The sequence below is a fragment of the Pseudochaenichthys georgianus genome, chromosome 6, assembly GCF_902827115.2.
Source record: "Pseudochaenichthys georgianus chromosome 6, fPseGeo1.2, whole genome shotgun sequence".
Classification (NCBI taxonomy): domain Eukaryota; kingdom Metazoa; phylum Chordata; class Actinopteri; order Perciformes; family Channichthyidae; genus Pseudochaenichthys; species Pseudochaenichthys georgianus.
The window spans coordinates 44,468,812-44,493,688 of record NC_047508.1 but is presented as its reverse complement, the minus strand read 5'-3'; the positions used below and the strand labels follow the sequence as shown (position 1 = coordinate 44,493,688).

The 24,877-nt window shown below is 42.7% G+C and overlaps 1 protein-coding gene across 1 annotated transcript in view; it reads left to right on the top strand.

The window, feature by feature from the left end:
• Positions 1-24,877, top strand: part of LOC117447927 (calcium-dependent secretion activator 2-like) — a 171,362-nt gene that overhangs the window by 121,825 nt on the left and 24,660 nt on the right. Inside the window, exons 8-13 of the mRNA XM_034084944.2 lie at positions 1,292-1,433; positions 2,459-2,578; positions 4,295-4,324; positions 12,225-12,380; positions 12,696-12,843; positions 22,264-22,278. Coding sequence (XP_033940835.1) covers positions 1,292-1,433; positions 2,459-2,578; positions 4,295-4,324; positions 12,225-12,380; positions 12,696-12,843; positions 22,264-22,278 — 611 coding nt within the window. The remainder of the gene's footprint in view (positions 1-1,291; positions 1,434-2,458; positions 2,579-4,294; positions 4,325-12,224; positions 12,381-12,695; positions 12,844-22,263; positions 22,279-24,877) is intronic.

Genomic DNA, 24,877 nt, shown 5'->3' with positions numbered 1-24,877 from the left:
ACACACACACACATATAAACACATACATACACACATACACACACACACACACACACACACACACATTCAGTAATTGCAGATTGAATTATGTTTACTCAAATGAAAAGTCAAATGGATTATTATTAGCAGTGCGGTTAGGGTTTGGAAAGAGCTGCATGAGTTGTGTGAATGGTTAGGAAAGGAGCTTCAATGCTTCCTTCCTTATCTCCTTTAGGATAGGAAACGTGCAACGCGCCATTTATGTGACCCACCAACCGTTTGCTAGGAAAACAACCGATCGTAATGACGGCTAAACGCAGATCGTGCTCGTTAAGGTGCAGCTTCATGGAACTGCCGATTTCTTTCCTCCGCAACCAATCCCAGGAACATCTGAGCGTCATCGATCGCACAACGATCATCTTTGATCGCATTCATCTTGTGTGAATCTGTACTCTACATCGTATCGTATCTTAAGGTAGTTTTGAAGGCGGCCATTTCCGTTAGATCTTGATTAAGCAAACAGAATCAGGGATGGAAGCATGCTTGTTTAAAGAATGCTCGTTGAGACTTTAGATTCAAGATAAATCACTTTGTTGTCACATGCACAATCGAAACAGTGAAGTTTAGGCACGTCTTATGTTCCAGGCTCCTCAAACAACGCAACCTACAATATATACAAATAAATAAAATAGTGCAAGACAATGGTGCAAAAGAAGACAAGGAGATATAATGTGATGAGATATGTCCTTTTGATAGATAGATATATACAGTAGCTTAGTTTAGCTTAGTTTAGCTTAGCTTAGCTTAGCATAGCTTAGCGTAGCTTAGCTTAGCTTAGCACAAAGACTGGAAACGGGTAAACATGGACAGCAGTTTAAATAATTGTTAAAAAACTTGATTTGATTAGATTTATTTTGAATGTGTAAAACAATAATACAAAAATATAATGAATTATTATACAATACAAAATTAATCGGTGTCAAATTGATATACAAAAATATTACTGATTCTAAATTATGTATAAACAAATTATCTACTTAATTACACATCCCATTTTTTTTCTTTCCTTTCTTAAATAAATACATTTGTTATTGAAAAACAAAAACAACAAATAAATAAACCGATAAATAACAGAGGTAAATGATATTGAAGAAAAGACCAAACTTCACCGCATTACTGTTGCCGACCAGAAGAATATAAATGCGTTCTGGGGTTAGGGTTGAGTCGCGCTGTGTCTTCTGGTCTAAAAGGTCGTACACTTCAAATCAAATCAAATCAAGTACACTTGCTCACCTGGTCCTCTTCTCCTCAGCTCACCTGTGCAATGGCTCGTTCCACAAACACCTGCAGGACCTGTTTGTGCCGCTGGTCGTTCGATACATCGACCTGATGGAGTCGTCCATCGCTCAGTCCATCCACCGCGGCTTCGAGCAGGAGACCTGGCAGTCCGTCAAGTAAGATCACTTTGGGTTTTTGCACTCGCCTCACGGCCGTTTGAAACTCTTAAAGTGAGGGAGACAAGAAAAGATCCACACAAACCCGACCGTGGTTTCTGTCCGAGCCGTCGACACAAAGCAGATGCAGTCGCTGTTGGACCGTTGACTCTTTGTCGTGGATAAAAAGACTTTGAATGTAAGTGAAATTCACCAAACATGGACTGTTTTGCAAAGCATCGCTCAACCCATAGTACTGTCCTGAAACGTCAAACATTCAAAACAATCCGTTGACTTTGAGGAGAGAGAAGACGAAGCGCTAAAATGCTGACTCATTTCCGCGTTTAAGGAGTGGTGCAAGAGTGAGTCTTAAAGCCCGGAAAATAGTGAGCATTTACAACTTTCGAGTTCCCTCGTCTTGAAGTCGATGTTTTCTTGATCCTTTGTGGTGAGAAGCCTGAAGTAAGGTCGGTGGTTCCCACATTGAGTCGTAGAGACAGGTTCAGAATCAGAACACTAGTCCCACGGAGGGGACATCTGCGTAGTTACAGCAACAAGTACTAAGTCATGATATAATAAAAAATAAAAAGTTACATCATTTACAAAATACACATCCTGTAACAGTTCTAAGGATTTAGCAGCCAGGTATATATTGCACATAGTTAACAAATGTCTAAATGAGACACAAAATGTAATCACACCAACAGGTACGTAGCTTAACGTTAGCTATTTACTTTTGGCGATTGCATTAACGCTTAAAAGATCACAAAATGGCGTTCATACGGGACGATTATCCTGCTGAACAAAACATGTGGAGTATCACCAATGTGTGTTTGCCAATCCCGTTGCCGCTTGTCGAGGGAAGCCTCTGCCATGCTCACTTCCAGACGGCCTACAAATACCACAAGTGGCTGAAACAATGTGTGACTGTTCCTCCGTGTGTGTGCTGTAGGAAAGTATGAGCACTATTTCTGTCACTTTTTCTTCCCTTTCACGATCTCTTTAATCTCCTTTTAACATTTCCCTTTCCCGCCATCCACCGGCAGGTCGCTCACTAACAATCTAGCCAGCGTTCCTCTCCCCAAAGTCCCCAGCCTCCCTCTCTCGCTGCCTCAGATGCCGAGCTTCTCTGCCCCCGCCTGGATGGGACCGCTGTGTGAGAGCACGTATGTATGAGGGAGGGGGTAAAAGTACACGCATCCTTTACTCAAGTAGAAGTACAGATACTCTTGTTTAAAGACTAATCTAAAGGTCTTCACAGGGTCCGAGAATATGTGAACTCATAGGCGTGCCAGTGTTTCCGTTAGCCCGTGTTTACCAGACTCTTATCTGAAAGAAATCTGATAAAGTCCGACGAATGTATTCCTTTTAGCTAGCTGCTGCTTCAACAATGACAAGGTTTTCTTGTAATCATTCAAACTAGCGGATTGATTCCCACTTAGACCAGATATCGATGATGCCAAGAGGACGCATCCTCACTTCTTTGGTTTAGTTTTCCTCCTGAACCACCCGCAGGCTACAGCTTGTACTTAGCTTATGTCACACAGATTCCTCTAAAGAGATTCCTGTCAGCATCCTGTGGATATTAGCAATAGCATGTTTAGCTTCAGCATTAGCACTTTTCTCATTGGTTAAAATGAACTACTACAAAATAATGGGATGTCTAATTTTACCAGTGATATCCGAAGCCTATGGATTAGGGCTGTGCAATTAATCGTATTTTAATCGCGATTACGATTTTGGCTTGCAACGATTACGAAAACAACGTAATCGAAATAAAACTATTATTATTTTTCTTTAAAAAAAATAATGTAATTATCTTCTTATTTATTTATTTTTTTTTTCAGTTGAATTATACTTAAAGTTCAGGGTAATCAACTCTTAAAAACATACGGTTCACATTTTTTTTTCAATAAATGGATGTTTTCAAAGTAAATAGATAATCGTTTTTAATAATCGTGATATCAATTATTGACCAAAATAATCGTTATAATGATTTTTGCCATAATCGCACAGCCCTACTATGGATAAAGGCAAGATGCCAAATGAGTGTAAAGCTAACAAAATGTGCTAATGCTAAACATGCATCTGCCAATATGTACAGGATGCTAACAGGAGTTTTATTGAGAGGGATCTGTGTTAAAGTGAAACATAGGGTAGGTGAAAGTGTACATTGCTTTTGGTTTAGGAGGACAATTACCAAATGTATTGGACTCCATCCTCTGGGCATCGATATCTCATGAAAATCCACCCAATAGGAGAAAACGTTTTGTTTCAGCAGCTAGCATGGCTAAAAAAGTGCTTTTGCTTTTGCTAAGTAAAGATGTAGAGCTCCAGGGCCAAGTCAGCACCGTACAAAGTCCTGTAGTCAGACTTGAATCAGAATTAAGTTGGAGAACTATTTGAAAAGGAGAACTGGATCAAGTGTAGACTTTAGGGAGTTAGTGTGAAGACCTGTAGTCCTGACTGTCCTCTGTTCCTGTGCGTCTATCTGCATGTTTGTCAAACACCACTAAAGAGGAATGAATTCTTCTGTAGTAAAACTCCTTTGAATCGTTCTGCCTCTCCCTCCCCCGCATGCTCAAGTTTTACCGTCGTACTACTTCCAAACTTCTACTCGTCATCCTGTTTGGTCCCAGTCTCTGAGAGACAAAGAGCATGCGGCGTTACTCGTATCTCTCTGAGCCAAGCTCGGCGCCGAGAAACGACAAATTGTTTCTGTGACACTGTGTCTCTGCTGTCAGCGGGGGGGGCGCCTGCATGCGATCGTCCTCAGAGGCTCGTTGGTGGAGAGTGTGTGTTGTGACGAGTCCTTGTGCTGTGTGCATGTCACCGTGTGAAGGATGTCAGCGCGATAATAACTCAACACTTTCTTTTTCTAGCCTGCACGGGATGCATCTGCCTGACATCTTGTAAGTCGAGACGACAACCCTTTCAGGAGTTCAATGTTTAAGATAAGGGAAATGTTTGTGTTGCAGCCGCATCGAAAACAAGGCATTGCACATACGGAGAAACTGTCGAAGTAAACAATAGAAATCTCAAAATAGAATTAAAACAGAAAATATTCAAGTTGACAGTGAAGATAACAAATCTATAAACTCTGACGATAAAACACTTGAAGAGCTTTACACACAGGTTATTTATATCAAGTGTGTTAAATTAAATATAAATGTGAAATGTACACTTCAACTTTTACATTTACAACATTTGTATACAACCTACCTATTTAAAGGGTAGTTCATGAAGGTATTCTTTAATTTGTCTTAATTTGTCAATACAAACATTCAGTTTGAATCAAGCAGCAAAACAATTGATCGCAGTGTAATTGTAAGTAAGTCTGTTCAGAGTTAAGAGTGTAAAATCACAAAGGTACGTCTTCAACCAGTTCAAAGGAGAAAAATATACCATCTCAAATATTAGAAAGAGGTTAATCTATTTGTCTTCTGAAAGAGATGGAAGAATTTTCATCATTTAAAAAGTGGCTCAACCACAAATGACGAGAATCCAGTCTCCACATTAAACCACTGATTAAAGGGGCCCTATTGTTCTCTTTGGGTTTCCCCTTCCTGTCGTGATACACTCCTAACAACTCAAAAGGAATATACGTCATTAACGCCATCACAAATCATATGGAGGTTCAAAGGTTGTAACGCGTTGGCGAACCGTCAGGGCCTTCAAGGTGTTCAGAGAAAGCCCTGGAACACTGAGATAAAACTAACTAAAAATCGATTTAATTATATAAATAAAATGTAATAAAATGAATAAATGAGAATGGTATCCGTGTTGTTGATCTGTAATATTAGTGTTACGTTGATTTGTTTGTCCTTCTCGGGCCATGCACTTCGCATTTCAGTGGTTTTGTGTTAGAAAAGAAAGCAGCCAATCAGATCTTGTTCTGGGTCTCTGGGTAGAATATCCTTCAACCAGGTATTCCACATCCTTGATCGAAGGCCCTGGCCGTTGCACTGAATGAGAGCGTACGTTTGGACTGACAGTTTGATCAACCAATCAGATGTTGATTTGTAGCCAATGGGCGTGTTCTTCCAGAGTTCCCCTCGGTTCCAGGGTGTTCTAGAAGGCCCGCTCGTTCACTGGCTCGAGACAGAGGATCTAGATGCGACGAAGCAATTCATGCCGTTTTATTGTTTTTAACATTGAAATGGCAAGTGCAGCAGGTGGAGAGGAAGTTGTTGGGGAATTGTTGTGAGTACCTTTTTCAAGACGACAATTCAGTGAAAAGACGGACATTATAACGGTGGCCGCGGGGGGGGGGGGATGTCTACAGAAGGTCCAGTTGTGATAGACACGGGTCGCCACTGTTGTCATATACACAGAAAAACATGGGTTACAGTTTCCTCAAACTATGCAATATAAATATATACAAGACATAAAACAGATCAAATAAAGACTACTTGCATATGTTGCATTTCATCTCATGGAAACATCTCTGCTTCAGCGCCTCAAATGTGATGTTCTGCTTGTCTGTGTTTCTGCATCATTGCAAACGTTGTACTGTCGGTTGGCCAAAACAAGACATTTGAAAACCGTGGACTCTGTGAACTCACGATGAACATGGAGTACTCTTTCAAAAAGCATTGGGGGCTTTCACACCGGAGTACTTTTCCCACGAATAGTTCCAATAGTTCCTGGGATTTTGCGTTCACACCAAAAAGATCTGGAACTAGAACCTTTCCCCCCCTTTGTAGTGGCTGCTAGAGAGGTGGTGCTTTCCTGGGGAGGAAAGGTTCCAATTCCTGATTGGCTGGGCGGATTGCAAACAACGCTCCGTAAAACTCGGAAAAGTTTTTGTGAAGCCACCATTTTATTTGCTTGCATTAGCATTATTAGCATTAGCACAGCGCAGAAACGCAGAGAGACTAACTTATGGCAACACAAAATAAAACATGGGAGCGGTGGAGATGAGGAGGTGTCGGCGTTCTGGCGATTTACTCGGAAGTAATTTCCCCAACTCCGGGGACTTCCGGCCGGGAACTCCGGGTGGCAGTATACGCCGTGAAGTGGTTTGCGGCCTGCCAGTAAACCCAAAGCAGAAGAAGAAGTGACGTCAGCTGCTCCCTCGGGACTTGAACGCGGTGTGAACGTGATTTACTAGATAGTTGCAGGAAATAAAAGTTCCGGGGAAAAGTTCCGGGAACTACTCCGGGAAAAGTACTTGGTGTGAAAGCGCCTCACTTCTACTGATTCAGCCGGACGTGACTCACGGTTTGTTCCAGTGCTATTCACCGTTTAGTTTTCCTCTGAAGACGTTATTCCTGCAGAGTAGGAAGGACTCTTATCTGACAGACGTCACCTACTAAATCCTCTCATTTACAAACCAAATAGTTATAATAATAATAATAATAATAATAATCCTTATATTTATTATAGCGCTTTATCAAAGACTCTCAAAGCGCTTTACAAATACACATTACACATACAGATCATACATGTAATGGTCATCTACTGTGGACAATACCCACAGTTACGTATGCACGGACAATATTGAAAGTGGATTGGCTATTTTATAATTGCCAGATTGTGCAGGAAGTGCAGTCTTGCACACGTTACCATTTTCTTTGACAAATCATTGGTCGAAACAATATCTAAGAAACAAATGCTTTATTTATCAAATTCACAAAAGAAAACAAATTGTGTTTTGTCCAAGGATTCAATCAATGCAGCATAAATATAGTTAACATATGAGGAAGAGACGAAATAAATACTGTAGTAATATCTTTGCGTACAATTGGCTGAAATCATTTTGAACCAGGTACCGTCGTCCCTAAATGTTACGAATGGTAAAACAAAGAGCGTGCAGTCGAGCGGTGGAAATGTGGAATACATGATGAATGCTATGAACCCATCAATGCTAGCTTCTCAGCTTCAGCTGTGGGAGATCGGAGGTTGCAGGAACGGTTCTGCGTGTTTCGATGTGTCTGTCAGTCGGCAGCAGAGCTGGCCGCGTTGGTGGCGTTTCTTAAAAAGGCTCCTCTCCCACAACACAGACCACACTGTTCCTCTACCTCCTCGATGCACTGAAAGAAAAAAAACCTGGCACTTAATTAGCGAGCACAGACGGGCGAGTGGGATCGTCCCGTCCCCGGGGAGAGAGGAAGACGAAGAGCGCCACTAATTAGACATGAGGGGGAGAGACACAGCTTTAATTGCACCTCAAACGCAGCCCAAAGCGTTTATTCCTGGGCGCCACTTGTTAAGGTAACAGTCTTTTAAAGGCGAAGTGAGGAGAGTGAGGGAGTGAGTGGCGCTTGGTTTAACCCCCCCGCCCTCCTCCATGCTCTGCCACTGTAGCCGCTGTACACTTGGATGTCGTGGCCATGTGTTGCTTTGTAACCTGTGTGGAGGGGAAGGAGGGAGACGTCCATCTGTCTCTGAACACAGAACCTGTCGGTGACCTGAACTCGTCTTTGTTCCTCTCAGGACGACAGGAAGGATGCTTCAGGCCACCGTGGTTGTGCAGAATACCAGCGAAGATCCAGTCCTTACCGTGCATTCAAATGTTTATGCACATCAAATACAAAGTAATTTGCTGTCGAGAAAAGCTGCGACAATCTCTGAGAACACAGCTCGCTGAACCTGATGGTGACCGCTTTGTTCCTCTCAGGATAACATAAGATAAGATAAGATAACATAAGATAAGATAAGATAACATAAGATAAGATAAGGTAACATAAGATAACATAACATAAGATAACATAAGATAAGATAACATAAGATAAGATAACATAAGATAAGATAAGATAACATAAGATAACATAAGATAAGATAACATAACATAAGATAAGATAACATAAGATAAGATAAGATAACATAAGATAACATAAGATATAACATAAGATAACATAAGATAACATAAGATAAGATAAGATAACATAAGATATAACATAAGATAAGATAACATAACATAAGATAACATAACATAAGATAAGATAAGATAAGATAACATAAGATAACATAAGATAACATAAGATAACATAAGATAAGATAACATAACATAAGATAAGATAAGATAACATAAGATAACATAAGATAACATAAGATAACATAAGATAACATAAGATAAGATAAGATAACATAAGATAACATAAGATAACATAAGATAAGATAACATAACATAAGATAAGATAACATAAGATAAGATAAGATAACATAAGATAACATAAGATAAGATAAGATAACATAAGATAAGATAAGGTAACATAAGATAACATAAGATAAGATAACATAAGATAACATAAGATAACATAAGATAAGATAAGATAACATAAGATAAGATAAGATAAGATAACATAAGATAAGATAACATAAGATAACATAACATAAGATAACATAACATAAGATAAGATAAGATAACATAAGATAACATAAGATAACATAAGATAACATAAGATAAGATAACATAACATAAGATAAGATAAGATAACATAAGATAACATAAGATAACATAAGATAACATAAGATAACATAACATAAGATAAGATAAGATAACATAAGATAACATAAGATAAGATAACATAAGATAACATAAGATAACATAAGATAAGATAAGATAACATAAGATAACATAAGATAAGATAAGATAACATAAGATAAGATAAGGTAACATAAGATAAGATAAGGTAAGATCAGATAAGATAACATAAGATAACATAAGATAAGATAAGATAACATAAGATAAGATAAGGTAACATAAGATAAGATAAGGTAAGATCAGATAAGATAACATAAGATAACATAAGATAAGATAAGATAACATAAGATAACATAAGATAACATAAGATAAGATAAGATCAGATAAGGTAACATAAGATAAGATAAGGTAAGATCAGATAAGATAACATAAGATAACATAAGATAAGATAACATAAGATAAGGTAACATAAGATAACATAAGATAAGATAACATAAGATAAGGTAACATAAGATAACATAAGATAAGATAACATAAGATAAGATAAGATAAGATAACATAAGATAAGATAACATAAGATAAGATCAGATAAGATAACATAAGATCAGATAAGGTAACATAAGATAAGATAAGGTAAGATCAGATAAGATAAGATCAGATAAGATAAGATAACATAAGGTAACATAAGATAACATAAGATAAGATAACATAAGATAAGGTAACATAAGATAACATAAGATAAGATAACATAAGATAAGATAACATAAGATAAGATCAGATAAGATAACATAAGATAAGATAAGATAACATAAGATAAGATAAGGTAAGATCAGATAAGAAGTACTTTATTGATCCCGATGTGGGAAAGGTTTGCGTTGCAGCAGCATACAGAGACATGGCATTGAACATAAGAGAAATTAAAAGAATAGAAATAAACAATCTAAAATGTAATCATCTCAAATAGAAATAAAATGGCATTAAAAAAGTAAAAAGTATACATGTTGAAATACACATTTACAGAAGCAACATATAAAGCAGGATATACGTTAATAGGATGACAGGACATGTGTTTCAGGCCACCGTGGTCGTACCAAATATCAGCGAAGATACATTCACGCCAATGCGTTTCCATGGGTACGCACGTTGAATACAAATCAGAAAAGCTTCCTCGGATGTTTTTCTTCTTCTTTGGAAAGTGACTTGCTGCGGAGAAAAGCTGTGACAGTTGGTCTACACATCGGTTAGTCGAGAGATGGGGAAACATTTCGGCAAGAGAGTTCCGTTTTTCATTTTTAATCCGAAAGCCGGTCAAATATTTCCTGATTGTCTGTTTTATATCAAACAGAAGGATGTGTTTGGGTTTTGGACGAGTCGTGTAAAGACCATGAGAAACTAGGAAGGACACTTTCCACAATGTTCTGGCTTTGTGGATAATAATCCATACAGTTCACACATCGAATCCGGCGGTGGCTCAGTCAGTAGGGGCTTGGACTGGGAGCTGGAGGGTCGCCGGTTCAAGTCCCCGACCAGACCTAAATATCGCGTGTGGACTGCTACTAGGAGAGGTCCCAGCCCTGCCGTGGTGCCCTTGAGCAAGGCACCGGACAACTCGACAACCTAGACTCCTGGTGCTAGACTCCTGGTGCTAGACTCCTGGACTCCTGGTGCTAGACTCCTGGTGCTAGACTCCTTGTATTAGACTCCTGGTTCTAGACTCCTGGTGCTAGACTCCTGGTGCTAGACTCCTTGTATTAGACTCCTGGTTCTAGACTCCTGGTGCTAGACTCCTTGTATTAGACTCCTGGTGCTAGACTCCTGGTGCTAGACTCCTGGTTCTAGACTCCTGGTGCTAGACTCCTTGTATTAGACTCCTGGTGCTAGACTCCTGGTGCTAGACTCCTGGTGCTAGACTCCTTGTATTAGACTCCTGGTGCTAGACTCCTGGTGCTAGACTCCTGGTTCTAGACTCCTGGTGCTAGACTCCTGGTGCTAGACTCCTGGTACTAGATTTCTGGTTTTAGACTCCTGGTGCTAGACTCCTGGTACCAGACTCCTGGTGCTAGACTCCTGGTGCTAGACTCCTGGTGCTAGACTCCTGGTGCTAGACTCCTGGTGCTAGACTCCTGGTTTTAGACTCCTGGTGCTAGACTCCTGGTGCTAGACTCCTGGACTCCTGGTGCTATACTCCTGGTGCTATACTCCTGGTGCTAGGCTCCTGGTGCTAGGCTCCTGGTGCTAGACTCCTGGTGCTAGACTCCTGGTGCTAGACTCCTTGTATTAGACTCCTGGTTCTAGACTCCTGGTGCTAGACTCCTGGTGCTAGACTCCTTGTATTAGACTCCTGGTGCTAGACTCCTGGTGCTAGACTCCTGGTTCTAGACTCCTGGTGCTAGACTCCTTGTATTAGACTCCTGGTGCTAGACTCCTGGTGCTAGACTCCTGGTGCTAGACTCCTTGTATTAGACTCCTGGTGCTAGACTCCTGGTGCTAGACTCCTGGTTCTAGACTCCTGGTGCTAGACTCCTGGTGCTAGACTCCTGGTACTAGATTTCTGGTTTTAGACTCCTGGTGCTAGACTCCTGGTACCAGACTCCTGGTGCTAGACTCCTGGTGCTAGACTCCTGGTGCTAGACTCCTGGTGCTAGACTCCTGGTGCTAGACTCCTGGTACTAGACTCCTGGTTTTAGACTCCTGGTGCTAGACTCCTGGTGCTAGACTCCTGGTACCAGACTCCTGGTGCTAGACTCCTGGTACCAGACTCCTGGTACTAGACTCCTGGTGCTAGACCCCTGGTGCCAGACTCCTGGTGCTAGACTCCTGGTATTAGACTCCTGGTGCTAGACTCCTGGTGCTAGACTCCTGGTGCTAGACTCATGGTTCTAGACTCCTGGTACTAGACTCCTGGTGCTAGACTCCTGGTGCTAGACTCCTGGTGCTAGACTCCTGGTGCTAGTCTCCTGGTGCTAGACTCCTAGTACTAGACTCCTGGTACTAGACTCCTGGTACTAGACTCCTGGTGCTAGACTCCTGGTGCTAGACTCCTGGTACTAGACTCCTGGTACTAGACTCCTGGTACTAGACTCCTGGTGCTAGACTCCTAGTACTAGACTCATGGTGCTAGACTCATGGTGCTAGACTCCTAGTACTAGACTCATGGTGCTAGACTCATGGTGCTAGACTCATGGTGCTAGACTCATGGTGCTAGACTCCTGGTAGCAGGTCAAAGGCATGCAATCATACAGTAACAAGCATATATACAAGAAAAGCACACATCAGTCATTCTAAGTAGATATGTACACATCCATGGGTACAAGTGATGATCAGCAACTTCAGAACGTAGAAGTTTGTGTTTTATTTATGTTAATACCCCCCCCCCCCCCCAGTAACGGCTCGGCCACCGCGGAGGATTTGTTCTGGAAGCTGGACGCTCTGCAGTCGTTCGTGCTCGACCTCCATTGGCCGGAGCCGGAGTTCGCCAAACATCTGGAGCAGAGGCTGAAGCTGATGGCCAGCGACATGATGGAGGCCTGCGTCAAGAGGTCAGACTGGGGGCTCTTTCACCTCACCTCCACCAACGCTGAAGTGTACTAAAGATAGTACACGACCTTTTACATACACACACATGTCCCTTTAGTCGTTAGCGTGTGAGTTTATGACCTCGAAAAATAATCCTAACATAAAACACACAATATTTAATCTCTCTAAAAAACTAAAGGTGAGTTTTTATTTGAGATTTGAATATAGACAGTCGTGTTTTGGGAGGGACAACACAGTTACCAGGAAGTATATCAAGTTGTAGCCGTTTATGATCAACAACAACAACAACAAACCCTTCTTGCTGTTTTCTCCCACAGAACAAAATCTGCGTTCGATGCCAAAATGCAGAAGGCGTGTAAGTCGACGGACTTCAGGGTGCCGCTGTCCGTCTGCACGATGTTCAACGTGCTGATGGACGCCAAGAAGCAGTGCTCCAAACTCTGCGTGCTGGACACTGGCCAGGAGGTGAGAGGAGGACACACGGAGGAGACGAGTACGCTTCAGGGTGTGATCACTTTATGCTGCAGTTTGGCTTCTAGCTAAAGCTTTTAGAGAAGAAAAGACATGTCCATCTGGAGACTTCAAAACCATGTCCTATTGATCTGTCCCTGCAGGACCTGCTTCTTGTTGGGGGGACAAACGAGTGTTCGCTGAATATCAGAATACATCCCTTAAAGGTCACCTATTGTGCAAAATCCTCTTCTTCATGTCTCTTCTACATCAACATGTGTCCCCTCTTCTTCATCAACATGTGTCCCCTCTTCTGCATGTCTCTTCTACATCAACATGTGTCCCCTCTTCTCCATGTCTCTTCTACATCAACATGTGTCCCCTCTTCTCATGTCTCTTCTACATCAACATGTGTCCCCTCTTCTACATGTCTCTTCTACATCAACATGTGTCCCCTCTTCTTCATGTCTCTTCTACATCAACATGTGTCCCCTCTTCTTCATGTCTCTTCTACATCAACATGTGTCCCCTCTTCTTCATGTCTCTTCTACATCAACATGTGTCCCCTCTTCTCCATGTCTCTTCTACATCAACATGTGTCCCCTCTTCTTCATGTCTCTTCTACATCAACATGTGTCCCCTCTTCTTCATGTCTCTTTACATCAACATGTGTCCCCTCTTCTTCATGTCTCTTCTACATCAACATGTGTCCCCTCTTCTCCATGTCTCTTCTACATCAACATGTGTCCCCTCTTCTTCATGTCTCTTCTACATCAACATGTGTCCCCTCTTCTCATGTCTCTTCTACATCAACATGTGTCCCCTCTTCTCCATGTCTCTTCTACAATCAACATGTGTCCCCTCTTCTTCATGTCTCTTCTACATCAACATGTGTCCCCTCTTCTTCATGTCTCTTCTACATCAACATGTGTCCCCTCTTCTCATGTCTCTTCTACATCAACATGTGTCCCCTCTTCTCATGTCTCTTCTACATCAACATGTGTCCCCTCTTCTTCCATGTCTCTTCTACATCAACATGTGTCCCCTCTTCTCCATGTCTCTTCTACATCAACATGTGTCCCCTCTTCTTCATGTCTCTTCTACATCAACATGTGTCCCCTCTTCTCCATGTCTCTTCTACATCAACATGTGTCCCCTCTTCTTCATGTCTCTTCTACATCAACATGTGTCCCCTCTTCTCCATGTCTCTTCTACATCAACATGTGTCCCCTCTTCTCCATGTCTCTTCTACATCAACATGTGTCCCCTCTTCTCCATGTCTCTTCTACATCAACATGTGTCCCCTCTTCTTCATGTCTCTTCTACATCAACATGTGTCCCCTCTTCTTCATGTCTCTTCTACATCAACATGTGTCCCCTCTTCTCCATGTCTCTTCTACATCAACATGTGTCCCCTCTTCTTCATGTCTCTTCTACATCAACATGTGTCCCCTCTTCTTCATGTCTCTTCTACATCAACATGTGTCCCCTCTTCTTCATGTCTCTTCTACATCAACATGTGTCCCCTCTTCTTCATGTCTCTTCTACATCAACATGTGTCCCCTCTTCTCCATGTCTCTTCTACATCAACATGTGTCCCCTCTTCTCATGTCTCTTCTACATCAACATGTGTCCCCTCTTCTCCATGTCTCTTCTACATCAACATGTGTCCCCTCTTCTTCATGTCTCTTCTACATCAACATGTGTCCCCTCTTCTTCATGTCTCTTCTACATCAACATGTGTCCCCTCTTCTCATGTCTCTTCTACATCAACATGTGTCCCCTCTTCTTCATGTCTCTTCTACATCAACATGTGTCCCCTCTTCTTCATGTCTCTTCTACATCAACATGTGTCCCCTCTTCTTCATGTCTCTTCTACATCAACATGTGTCCCCTCTTCTTCACTGTCTCTTCTACATCAACACGTGTCCCCTCTTCTTCATGTCTCTTCTACATCAACATGTGTCCCCTCTTCTCCATGTCTCTCTACATCAACATGTGTCCCCTCTTCTTCATGTCTCTTCTACATCAACATGTGTCCCCTCTTCTTCATGTCTCTTCTACATCAACATGTGTCCCCTCTTCTTCACTGTCTCTTCTACATCAACATGTGTCCCCCTCTTCTTCATGTCTCTTCTACATCAACATGTGTCCCCTCTTCTCATGTCTCTTCTACATCAACATGTGTCCCCTCTTCTTCATGTCTCTTCTACATCAACATGTGTCCCCTCTTCTTCATGTCTCTTCTACATCAACATGTGTCCCCTCTTCTTCATGTCTCTTCTACATCAACATGTGTCCCCTCTTCTTCATGTCTCTTCTACATCAACATGTGTCCCCTCTTCTCATGTCTCTTCTACATCAACATGTGTCCCCTCTTCTCATGTCTCTTCTACATCAACATGTGTCCCCTCTTCTTCATGTCTCTTCTACATCAACATGTGTCCCCTCTTCTCATGTCTCTTCTACATCAACATGTGTCCCCTCTTCTTCATGTCTCTTCTACATCAACATGTGTCCCCTCTTCTTCATGTCTCTTCTACATCAACATGTGTCCCCTCTTCTTCATGTCTCTTCTACATCAACATGTGTCCCCTCTTCTCATGTCTCTTCTACATCAACATGTGTCCCCTCTTCTTCATGTCTCTTCTACATCAACATGTGTCCCCTCTTCTTCATGTCTCTTCTACATCAACATGTGTCCCCCTCTTCTTCATGTCTCTTCTACATCAACATGTGTCCCCTCTTCTTCCATGTCTCTTCTACATCAACATGTGTCCCCTCTTCTCATGTCTCTTCTACATCAACATGTGTCCCCTCTTCTTCATGTCTCTTCTACATCAACATGTGTCCCCTCTTCTTCATGTCTCTTCTACATCAACATGTGTCCCCTCTTCTTCATGTCTCTTCTACATCAACATGTGTCCCCTCTTCTTCATGTCTCTTCTACATCAACATGTGTCCCCTCTTCTTCATGTCTCTTCTACATCAACATGTGTCCCCTCTTCTTCATGTCTCTTCTACATCAACATGTGTCCCCTCTTCTTCATGTCTCTTCTACATTCAACATGTGTCCCCTCTTCTCATGTCTCTTCTACATCAACATGTGTCCCCTCTTCTTCATGTCTCTTCTACATCAACATGTGTCCCCTCTTCTTCATGTCTCTTCTACATCAACATGTGTCCCCTCTTCTCATGTCTCTTCTACATCAACATGTGTCCCCTCTTCTCATGTCTCTTCTACATCAACATGTGTCCCCTCTTCTTCATGTCTCTTCTACATCAACATGTGTCCCCTCTTCTTCATGTCTCTTCTACATCAACATGTGTCCCCTCTTCTTCACTGTCTCTTCTACACCAACTGTTGTCCCCTCTTCTTCATGTCTCTTCTACATCAACCCATGTGTCCCCTCTTCTTCCATGTCTCTTTCTACACAACATGGTGTCCCCTCTTCTTCCATGTCTTTCCCTACATCAACATGTGATTCCCCTCATTCTTCACTGTCTCTTCTACCTCAACATGTGTCCCCTCTTCTTCATGCTCTCTTCCAATCAACATGTTGTCCCCTCTTCTTCCATGTCTTTCTTCTACATCCAACATGTGTCCCTCTTCTTCCATGTCTCTTCTTCTACATCAACATTGTGTCCCCCTACTTCTTCCATGTCTCTTCTACCCATCAACATGTGTCCCCTCTTCTTCATTGTCCTCTTCCTACATCAACATGTGGTCCCCCTCTTCTTCATGTCTCTTCTACATCAACATGTGTCCCCTCTTCTTCATGTCTCTTCTACATCAACATGTGTCCCCTCTTCTTCATGTCTCTTCTACATCAACAGTGTCCCCTCTTCTCATGTCTCTTCTACATCAACATGTGTCCCCTCTTCTTCATGTCTCTTCTACATCAACATGTGTCCCCTCTTCTTCATGTCCTCTTCTACATCAACATGTGTCCCCTCTTCTTCATGTCTCTTCTACATCAACATGTGTCCCCTCTTCTTCATGTCTCTTCTACATCAACATGTGTCCCCTCTTCTTCCATGTCTCTTCTACATCAACATGTGTCCCCTCTTCTCCATGTCTCTTCTACATCAACATGTGTCCCCTCTTCTCCATGTCTCTTCTACATCAACATGTGTCCCCTCTTCTTCCATGTCTCTTCTACATCAACATGTGTCCCCTCTTCTTCATGTCTCGTCTACAATCAACATGTGTCCCCTCTTCTTCATGTCTCTTCTACATCAACATGTGTCCCCTCTTCTTCATGTCTCTTCTACATCAACATGTGTCCCCTCTTCTTCATGTCTCTTCTACATCAACATGTGTCCCCTCTTCTTCATGTCTCTTCTACATCAACATGTGTCCCCTCTTCTTCATGTCTCTTCTACATCAACATGTGTCCCTCTTCTTCCATGTCTCTTCTACATCAACATGTGTCCCCTCTTCTTCATGTCTCTTCTACATCACATGTGTCCCCTCTTCTTCATGTCTCTTCTACATCAACATGTGTCCCCTCTTCTTCATGTCTCTTCTACATCAACATGTGTCCCCTCTTCTTCATGTCTCTTCTACATCAACATGTGTCCCCTCTTCTTCATGTCTCTTCTACATCAACATGTGTCCCCTCTTCTTCATGTCTCTTCTACATCAACATGTGTCCCCTCTTCTTCATGTCTCTTCTACATCAACATGTGTCCCCTCTTCTTCATGTCTCTTCTACATCAACATGTGTCCCCTCTTCTTCATGTCTCTTCTACATCAACATGTGTCCCCTCTTCTTCACGTATCTTCTACATCAACATGTGTCTTCTTCTAATCAACGTGTCCCTTCTTCACGTCTATTCTACATCAACATGTGTCCCCTCTTCGCCATGTCTCTTCTACATCAACATGTTGTCCCCTCTTCGTCAATGTCTCTTCTACATCAACATGTGTCCCCCTCTTCTTCATGTCTCTTCTACATCACATGTGTCCCCTCTTCTCCATGTCTCTTCTACATAACATGTGTCCCCTCTTCTTCACGGTCTCTTTCTACATCAAACTGTGTCCCCTCTTCTCATGTACTCTTGTACATCAACATCTAAAATACATCAACATCTAAAACTACATGACACTTTTCTCTGTGCGGCCAAAACAAGCTCGCCAACATGTCTTCATACCGGTCTGGCAGTATTTCAAGGTGTCCGAAAAGACAGTAAAATAGCGACATGCAACGAGAAGCAGAAATCCTGCAGCTCCCGCCCGCTGAGACGGACCCGGTGAGCGGAGAGCGACACACAAGAGTTAGATTAAGCTTCACTTGATCTACCTCTTGTAACAAGCTCACTAGTTAATCTAAATATATGTATTCTTCACTGTCCGGGATTGGGCCCGGTCATTTACTGGATCAGTGAGCTGCATGGATGATACTGCCAGAGGAGAAGAGTTTAAACTGAGTTTTAAACGGAAAATTTAAAGTGAGGCTTTCTCTCTTCCGGTTACACCACACGGTGAGTTCCTTTCTACTTCCTGCTTCTTCACACACATGCTCTCCAGCACAGGTTAGCTCTGAGTGCTAGCCATGCTAATGTAAACACCGACCATATTACGTCCAAAACAGTCGGGCATTGTTTCTGATAGCAGCTTTCTGATTGGGCCGTGGGTCCACATTTCAGATGTTACGTCATATCGGACGCAAATCTGGATCAGCTCCGTTGTTCCCCGTTAGAGAGATTTGGGTACGGAGGAAAAGAGAGAGGCTTTTATTTCCTGACGCTGCGTGAGTTCCCCGACACACCGGGGACACATGGTGATGGAGAGAAGTGTATTTTGCATGATAAGTCCCCTTTAAAGAACATATAATGAAAATGATAGTTACATTTAATTATAGAAGTCATAAAATGAGAAGAAGTTAAAGTCCTACCCACAGAAATCTAAATGAAAGAAAGAAAGAAGGCAGTAAATAAACTAGTTTAGGGTCAGAAGTGTTTGGAGTCAACCGGTCCGTATCAAAGTGTCAGAATCAGACTTCCTGTATTAGATCAGCCCTATCAACGGGATGATCCCCCGTCACCAGCGGACAGCGCTCGCTGTGTTGTGTTCTCTTCTCGAACTGATGACTGGACGACCGTGAAGTGTGTGTGTGTGTGTGTGTGGTGTGTGTGGTGTGTGTGGTGTGTGTGTGTGTGTGTGTGTGTGGTGGGTGTGTGTGTGTGTGTGTGTGGGTGTGTGTGTGTGTGTGTGTGTGTGTGTGTGTGTGTGTGGTGTGTGTGTGTGTTTTGTGTGTTTGGGTGTGGTGTGTGTGTGGTGTGTGTGTGGTGTGTGTGTGTGGTGTTGTGTGTGTGTGTGTGTGTGTCCTTGGCGTCTCAGAGTGAAACCTTGGCCGCAGACGTCCTGACAGAGATCTAAGCTCGCTGCTCTCTTGACCTTCAGGTCCTTTCTTCACCAGCCTCCAACATGCCAGCGCCACTCAGAGACACACACACACACACTGGTTCTACACAATCAGACACAAATGAAATAAATAATAAAGTCGTACATTCAAGTAGAGACACGACATACTGATATACACCTGAACATCAGCAGGAGAGGACTCTTTAAAGTAGAGACTCTACATACTGATATACACCTGAACCTCAGCAGGAGAGGACTCTTTAAAGTAGAGACACGACATACTGATATACACCTGAACATCAGCAGGAGAGGACTCTTTAAAGTACAGACACTACATACTGATATACACCTGAACATCAGCAGGAGGAGGACTCTTTTAAAGTAGAGACACTACATACAGATATACACCTGAACATCAGCAGGAGAGGACTCTTTAAAGTAGAGACACTACATACTGATATACACCTGAACATCAGCAGGAGAGGACTGTTTAAAGTAGAGACACTACATACTGATATACACCTGAACATCAGCAGGAGAGGACTCTTTAAAGTAGAGACACTACACTGATATACACCTGATATCAGCAGGAGAGGACTCTTTAAAGTAGAGACACGACATACTGATACACCTGAACATCAGCAGGAGAGGACTCTTTAAAGTAGAGACACTACATACTGATATACACCTGAACATCAGCAGGAGAGGACTCTTTAAGTAGAGACACCATACTGATACACACCTGAACATCAGCAGGAGAGGACTCTTTAAAGTAGAGGACACTACATACTGATATACACCTGAACATCAGCAGGAGAGGACTCTTTAAAGTAGAGGACACTACATACTGATATACACCTGAACATCAGCAGGAGAGGACTCTTTAAAGTAGAGACTCTACATACTGATATACACCTGAACATCAGCAGGAGAGGACTCTTTAAAGTAGAGACACTACATACTGATATACACCTGAACATCAGAAGGAGGAGGACTCTTTAAAGTAGAGACACTACATACTGATATACACCTGAACATCAGCAGGAGAGGACTCTTTAAAGTAGAGACACTACATACTGATATACACCTGAACATCAGCAGGAGAGGACTGTTTTAAAGTAGAGACACTACATACTGATATACACCTGAACATCAGCAGGAGAGGACTCTTTAAAGTAGAGACACTACACACTGATATACACCTGAATATCAGCAGGAGAGGACTCTTTAAAGTAGAGACACGACATACTGATATACACCTGAACATCAGCAGGAGAGGACTCTTTAAAGTACAGACACTACATACTGATATACACCTGAACATCAGCAGGAGAGAACTCTTTAAAGTAGAGACACTACATACTGATATACACCTGAACATCAGCAGGAGAGGACTCTTTAAAGTAGAGACACTACATACTGATATACACCTGAACATCAGCAGGAGAGGACTCTTTAAAGTAGAGACACTACATACTGATATACACCTGAACATCAGCAGGAGAGGACTCTTTAAAGTAGAGACACCACATACTGATACACACCTGAACATCAGCAGGAGAGGACTCTTTAAAGTAGAGACACTACATACTGATATACACCTGAACATCAGCAGGAGAGGACTCTTTAAAGTAGAGACACTACATACTGATATACACCTGAACATCAGCAGGAGAGGACTCTTTAAAGTAGAGACACTACATGCTGATATACACCTGAACATCAGCAGGAGAGGACTCGTAAAAAAGCTTTTACAACCCGTCTGCTTTCTGCCCGTCTGCTTTCCGCCCGTTTGCTTTCTGCCCGTCCTGCTTTCCGCCGTCCTGCTTTCTGCCCATTTGCTTTCTGCCCGTCTGCTTTCCGCCCGTCTGCTTTCTGCCCGTCTGCTTTCTGCCCGTCTGCTTTCTGCCCGTCTGCTTTCTGCCCGTCTGCTTTCTGCCCCGTCTGCTTTCTGCCCGTCTGCTTTCTGCCCGTCTGCTTTCTGCTCGTCTGCTTTCTGCCAGTTTGCTTTCTGCCTGTCTGCTTTCCGCCCCGTCTGCTTTCCCGCCCGTCTGCTTCTGCCCGTCTGCTTTCTGCCCGTCTGCTTTCTGCCCGTCTGCTTTCTGCCCGTCTGCTTTCTGCCCGTCTGCTTTCTGCCCGTCTGCTTTCTGCCGTGCTGCTTTCTGCCCGTTTGCTTTCTGCCCGTCTGCTTTCCGCCCGTCTGCTTTCCGCCCGTCTGCTTTCCGCCCGTTCTGCTTTCTGCCCGTCTGCTTTCTGCTCGTCTGCTTTCTGCTCGTCCCGTCTGCTTTCCGCCCGTCTGCTTTCGCCCGTTTGCTTTCCGCCCGTCTGCTTTCCGCCGTCTGCTTTCTGCCCGTCTGCTTTCTGCCCGTCTGCTTTCTGCCCGTCTGCTTTCTGCCCGTCTGCTTTCCGCCCGTCTGCTTTCTGCCCGTCTGCTTTCTGCCCGTCTGCTTTCTTCCCGTCTGCTTTCTGCCCGTCTGCTTTCGGCCCGTCTGCTTTCTGCCCGTCTGCTTTCTGCCCGTCTGCTTTCTGCCCGTCTGCTTTCCGCCCGTCTGCTTTCCGCCCGTTTGCTTTCCGCCCGTCTGCTTTCCGCCCGTCTGCTTTCCGCCCGTCTGCTTTCTGCCCGTTTGCTTTCTGCCCGTCTGCTTTCTGCCCGTCTGCTTTTCTGCCCGTCTGCTTTCTGCCCGTCTGCTTACTGCCCGTCTGCTTTCTGCCCGTCTGCTTACTGCCCGTCTGCTTTCTGCCCGTCTGCTTTCTGCTCGTCTCACAGCCAACAATCAGAGATACGTTAGGAGTCTCACTTATGAAGGATTTCATAACTCAAATCTGACAATGACTCATTCTTGTTCAATGTGATATTAAAATGGGTCTTGAATTTTTAATTGAAAGGTTAAAACTATGATGGAAATGGAAAGTAGTTGTAACTCCATCTCATAGTTCTCTGATGAAAAGTTAAGATGTTTTTAAACGTCCCTGATGTGTCATTAAATAACGGTTTTCCTCTTTCTTTCCTCGTCTCATCTCCTCCCCGTCCCTCACGTCCATCCTCGTCATTGTTTGAATCCCAGATTGACAAACAATGGGTAAGTCCGTCCATCACCTCAAAACATGTCTTTCCTGTCACACTTCTCCACCTGAGCTCCAACTAGTGTTAATTTCGTTGACTAAAACTATGACGAAATATGTTCGTCAACAACCTTTTTTTTCCATGATGAAAACGAGACGATGACGAGACGGCACCGACGGCAGTAAACAATAACTGTAACGAAATCATCATGCAATATCGTTGACGAAAAGTGACGAGACGAAAATGTAGTTTACTAAATAAAAACTATGACAAAATCTCTCTTTACTTTCGTTGACGAAAAATGAGGAGACGAAATATTATCAAAGATAACGTTAAATCTCCGGCAGAGCAGCAGCTGTTTCTGTGCTGCGTGCGGCGGTACATTTGAATTACACCGGGCAGCGGCACACTGTTAACGTGAAAGACCCGGGTCTAACTCATGGTCTAACTAACCTTATTTAACAGAAAATAAAATGGCAACAACAGGGCTTAGGAGCAGTGGTCGCGTTAACCGAATACCCCCCCGTCAGCGCGAGTGAGTGATACATTGTGCACTCGACGGGTAATAATGGATTATGACGGAAATGTTACGATCCTGTCCGTCAAAATGCCTGACAACGAAAAAGTCTAAAGCCACCACTGCTTGGGAGAAAGAAACGATGTGATATTTGGGCCCATTTTCGCTACAATGAGGCGGAGAAAAAAAGCGAATGCATTGTTTCATCAGAAGGGAAGCAATGCGGCCAAAACACAGCTGGTAAAAACACCACAAACCTGATACTCTCTGCAAAGCTTCTTAATCAACCTGTGTGTTTCATCAAATAAGGACAAGATAATCTTATTTATTTATATACTAAAATGACAAATTATTGGTTTTGGCTAGACTAGTTTGACTGAAATGTTCTATATAATCTGATGACTAAAAAAGACTCAACCGTTTTCATTGACAAAAAGTAGACTAATATAATTAGTTTTCTTTGACTAAAATAAGACTAAAATGCTCAGACTTTTAGTCGACTGAAACTTGACTAAATAAAAACAGGATGAAGGTGACTAAATATGACTAAAACTAAAAAGGAAATTTAACACAGGACTAAAACTAAAACTAAATTAAAAAATAGTTGACGAAATTAACACTAGCTCCAACTGGCCTTGTTTTCTTTAACACATGTCACTAAACACATCCCAACTCATCAAACTGATTATAACGAAGACTAATCTCAAAATGGAGACTTCGCAAAGGCAGTGGGTCAGCTGGTGGTCCTGGAGAGATTCTACGTGTTTCCATACTTTTCCACACCTGAATATCTTGATTTGCTGAAAGCCCCTTAACTAGTTAATCAGATGTAGATAATAAAGACAACACATGTAAACACATGCAGTGTGTTCCCCTCCAAGACGTAGTGGGAGACTGTTCATATGTATAGCATTTGGCATGTCTTAAAGTTCCTTGCCTCATTAGAAACACTTTGAAACCATGGTTGGTTATTATAGAGCTAACTTAAAGGGGACCTATCATGCAAAATGCACTTTGTGATGTCTTTTATTCATCAACACGTGTCCCCGGTGCGTCGGGGAACTCACGCAGCGTCAGAAAATAAAACCCTCTCTCTTTTCCTCCCAAATCTTTTAAAAACGGTGAACAACGAGCGGATACAGATTCCATCCGTGGTGACGTCGGAGGACCCACAGAACGTTGCTATCAGAAACAATGCCTGACGTGTTTTGGACGTCTTTGTTTACATTAGCTAGCCTCGCTAATGCTCAGAGCTAACCTGAACTGGAGAGCACGTGTTTAAAAAGCAGGAAATACAAAAGGAACTCACCTCGTGATAAACCTGAGAGAGAGAAAGCATTTGAGCTCCATACTGTTTCAGAAAGAATCCTTGATGTGGTTTAGAACAGGATGGTGTTTTATCACAGCAGAATTTAACTTTATCTCCGGTAGAATTCTGATCAGGCATTAGCTCCGCCTCCTCTTTTCTTTTCAAGCTAAGGACCCAGAATCTGCGTTTCTCTAAGGGCTTCAAAAGAGGGGTTTGAGTAGTGTTAATTTCGTTGACTAAAACAATGACGAAATATGTTCGTCAACGACCTTTTTTTCCATGACGAAAACGAGACGATGACGAGACGGCAGTAAACAATAACTGTAACGAAATCATAATGCAATATCGTTGACGAAAAGTGACGAGACGAAAATGTAGTTTACTAAATAAAAACTATGCCAAAATCTCTCTTTACTTTCGTTGACGAAAAAATGAGGAGACGAAATATTATCAAAGATAACGTTAAATCTCTGATAGTCAGTTTTTCTCCCAGCAGTTCCACTTCCGGTGCTGCGGCAGAGCAGCAGCTGTTTCTGTGCTGCGCGCGGCGGTACATTTGAATTACACCGGGCAGCGGCACACTGTTAACGTGAAAGACCCGGGTCTAACTCATGGTCTAACTAACCTTATTTAACAGAAAGTAAAATGGCAACAACAGGGTTTAGGAGCAGTGGTCGCGTTAACCGAATACCCCCCCGTCAGCGCGAGTGAGTGATACATTGTGCACTCGACGGATAATAATGGATTATGACGGAAATGTTACGATCCTGTCCGTCAAAATGACTGACA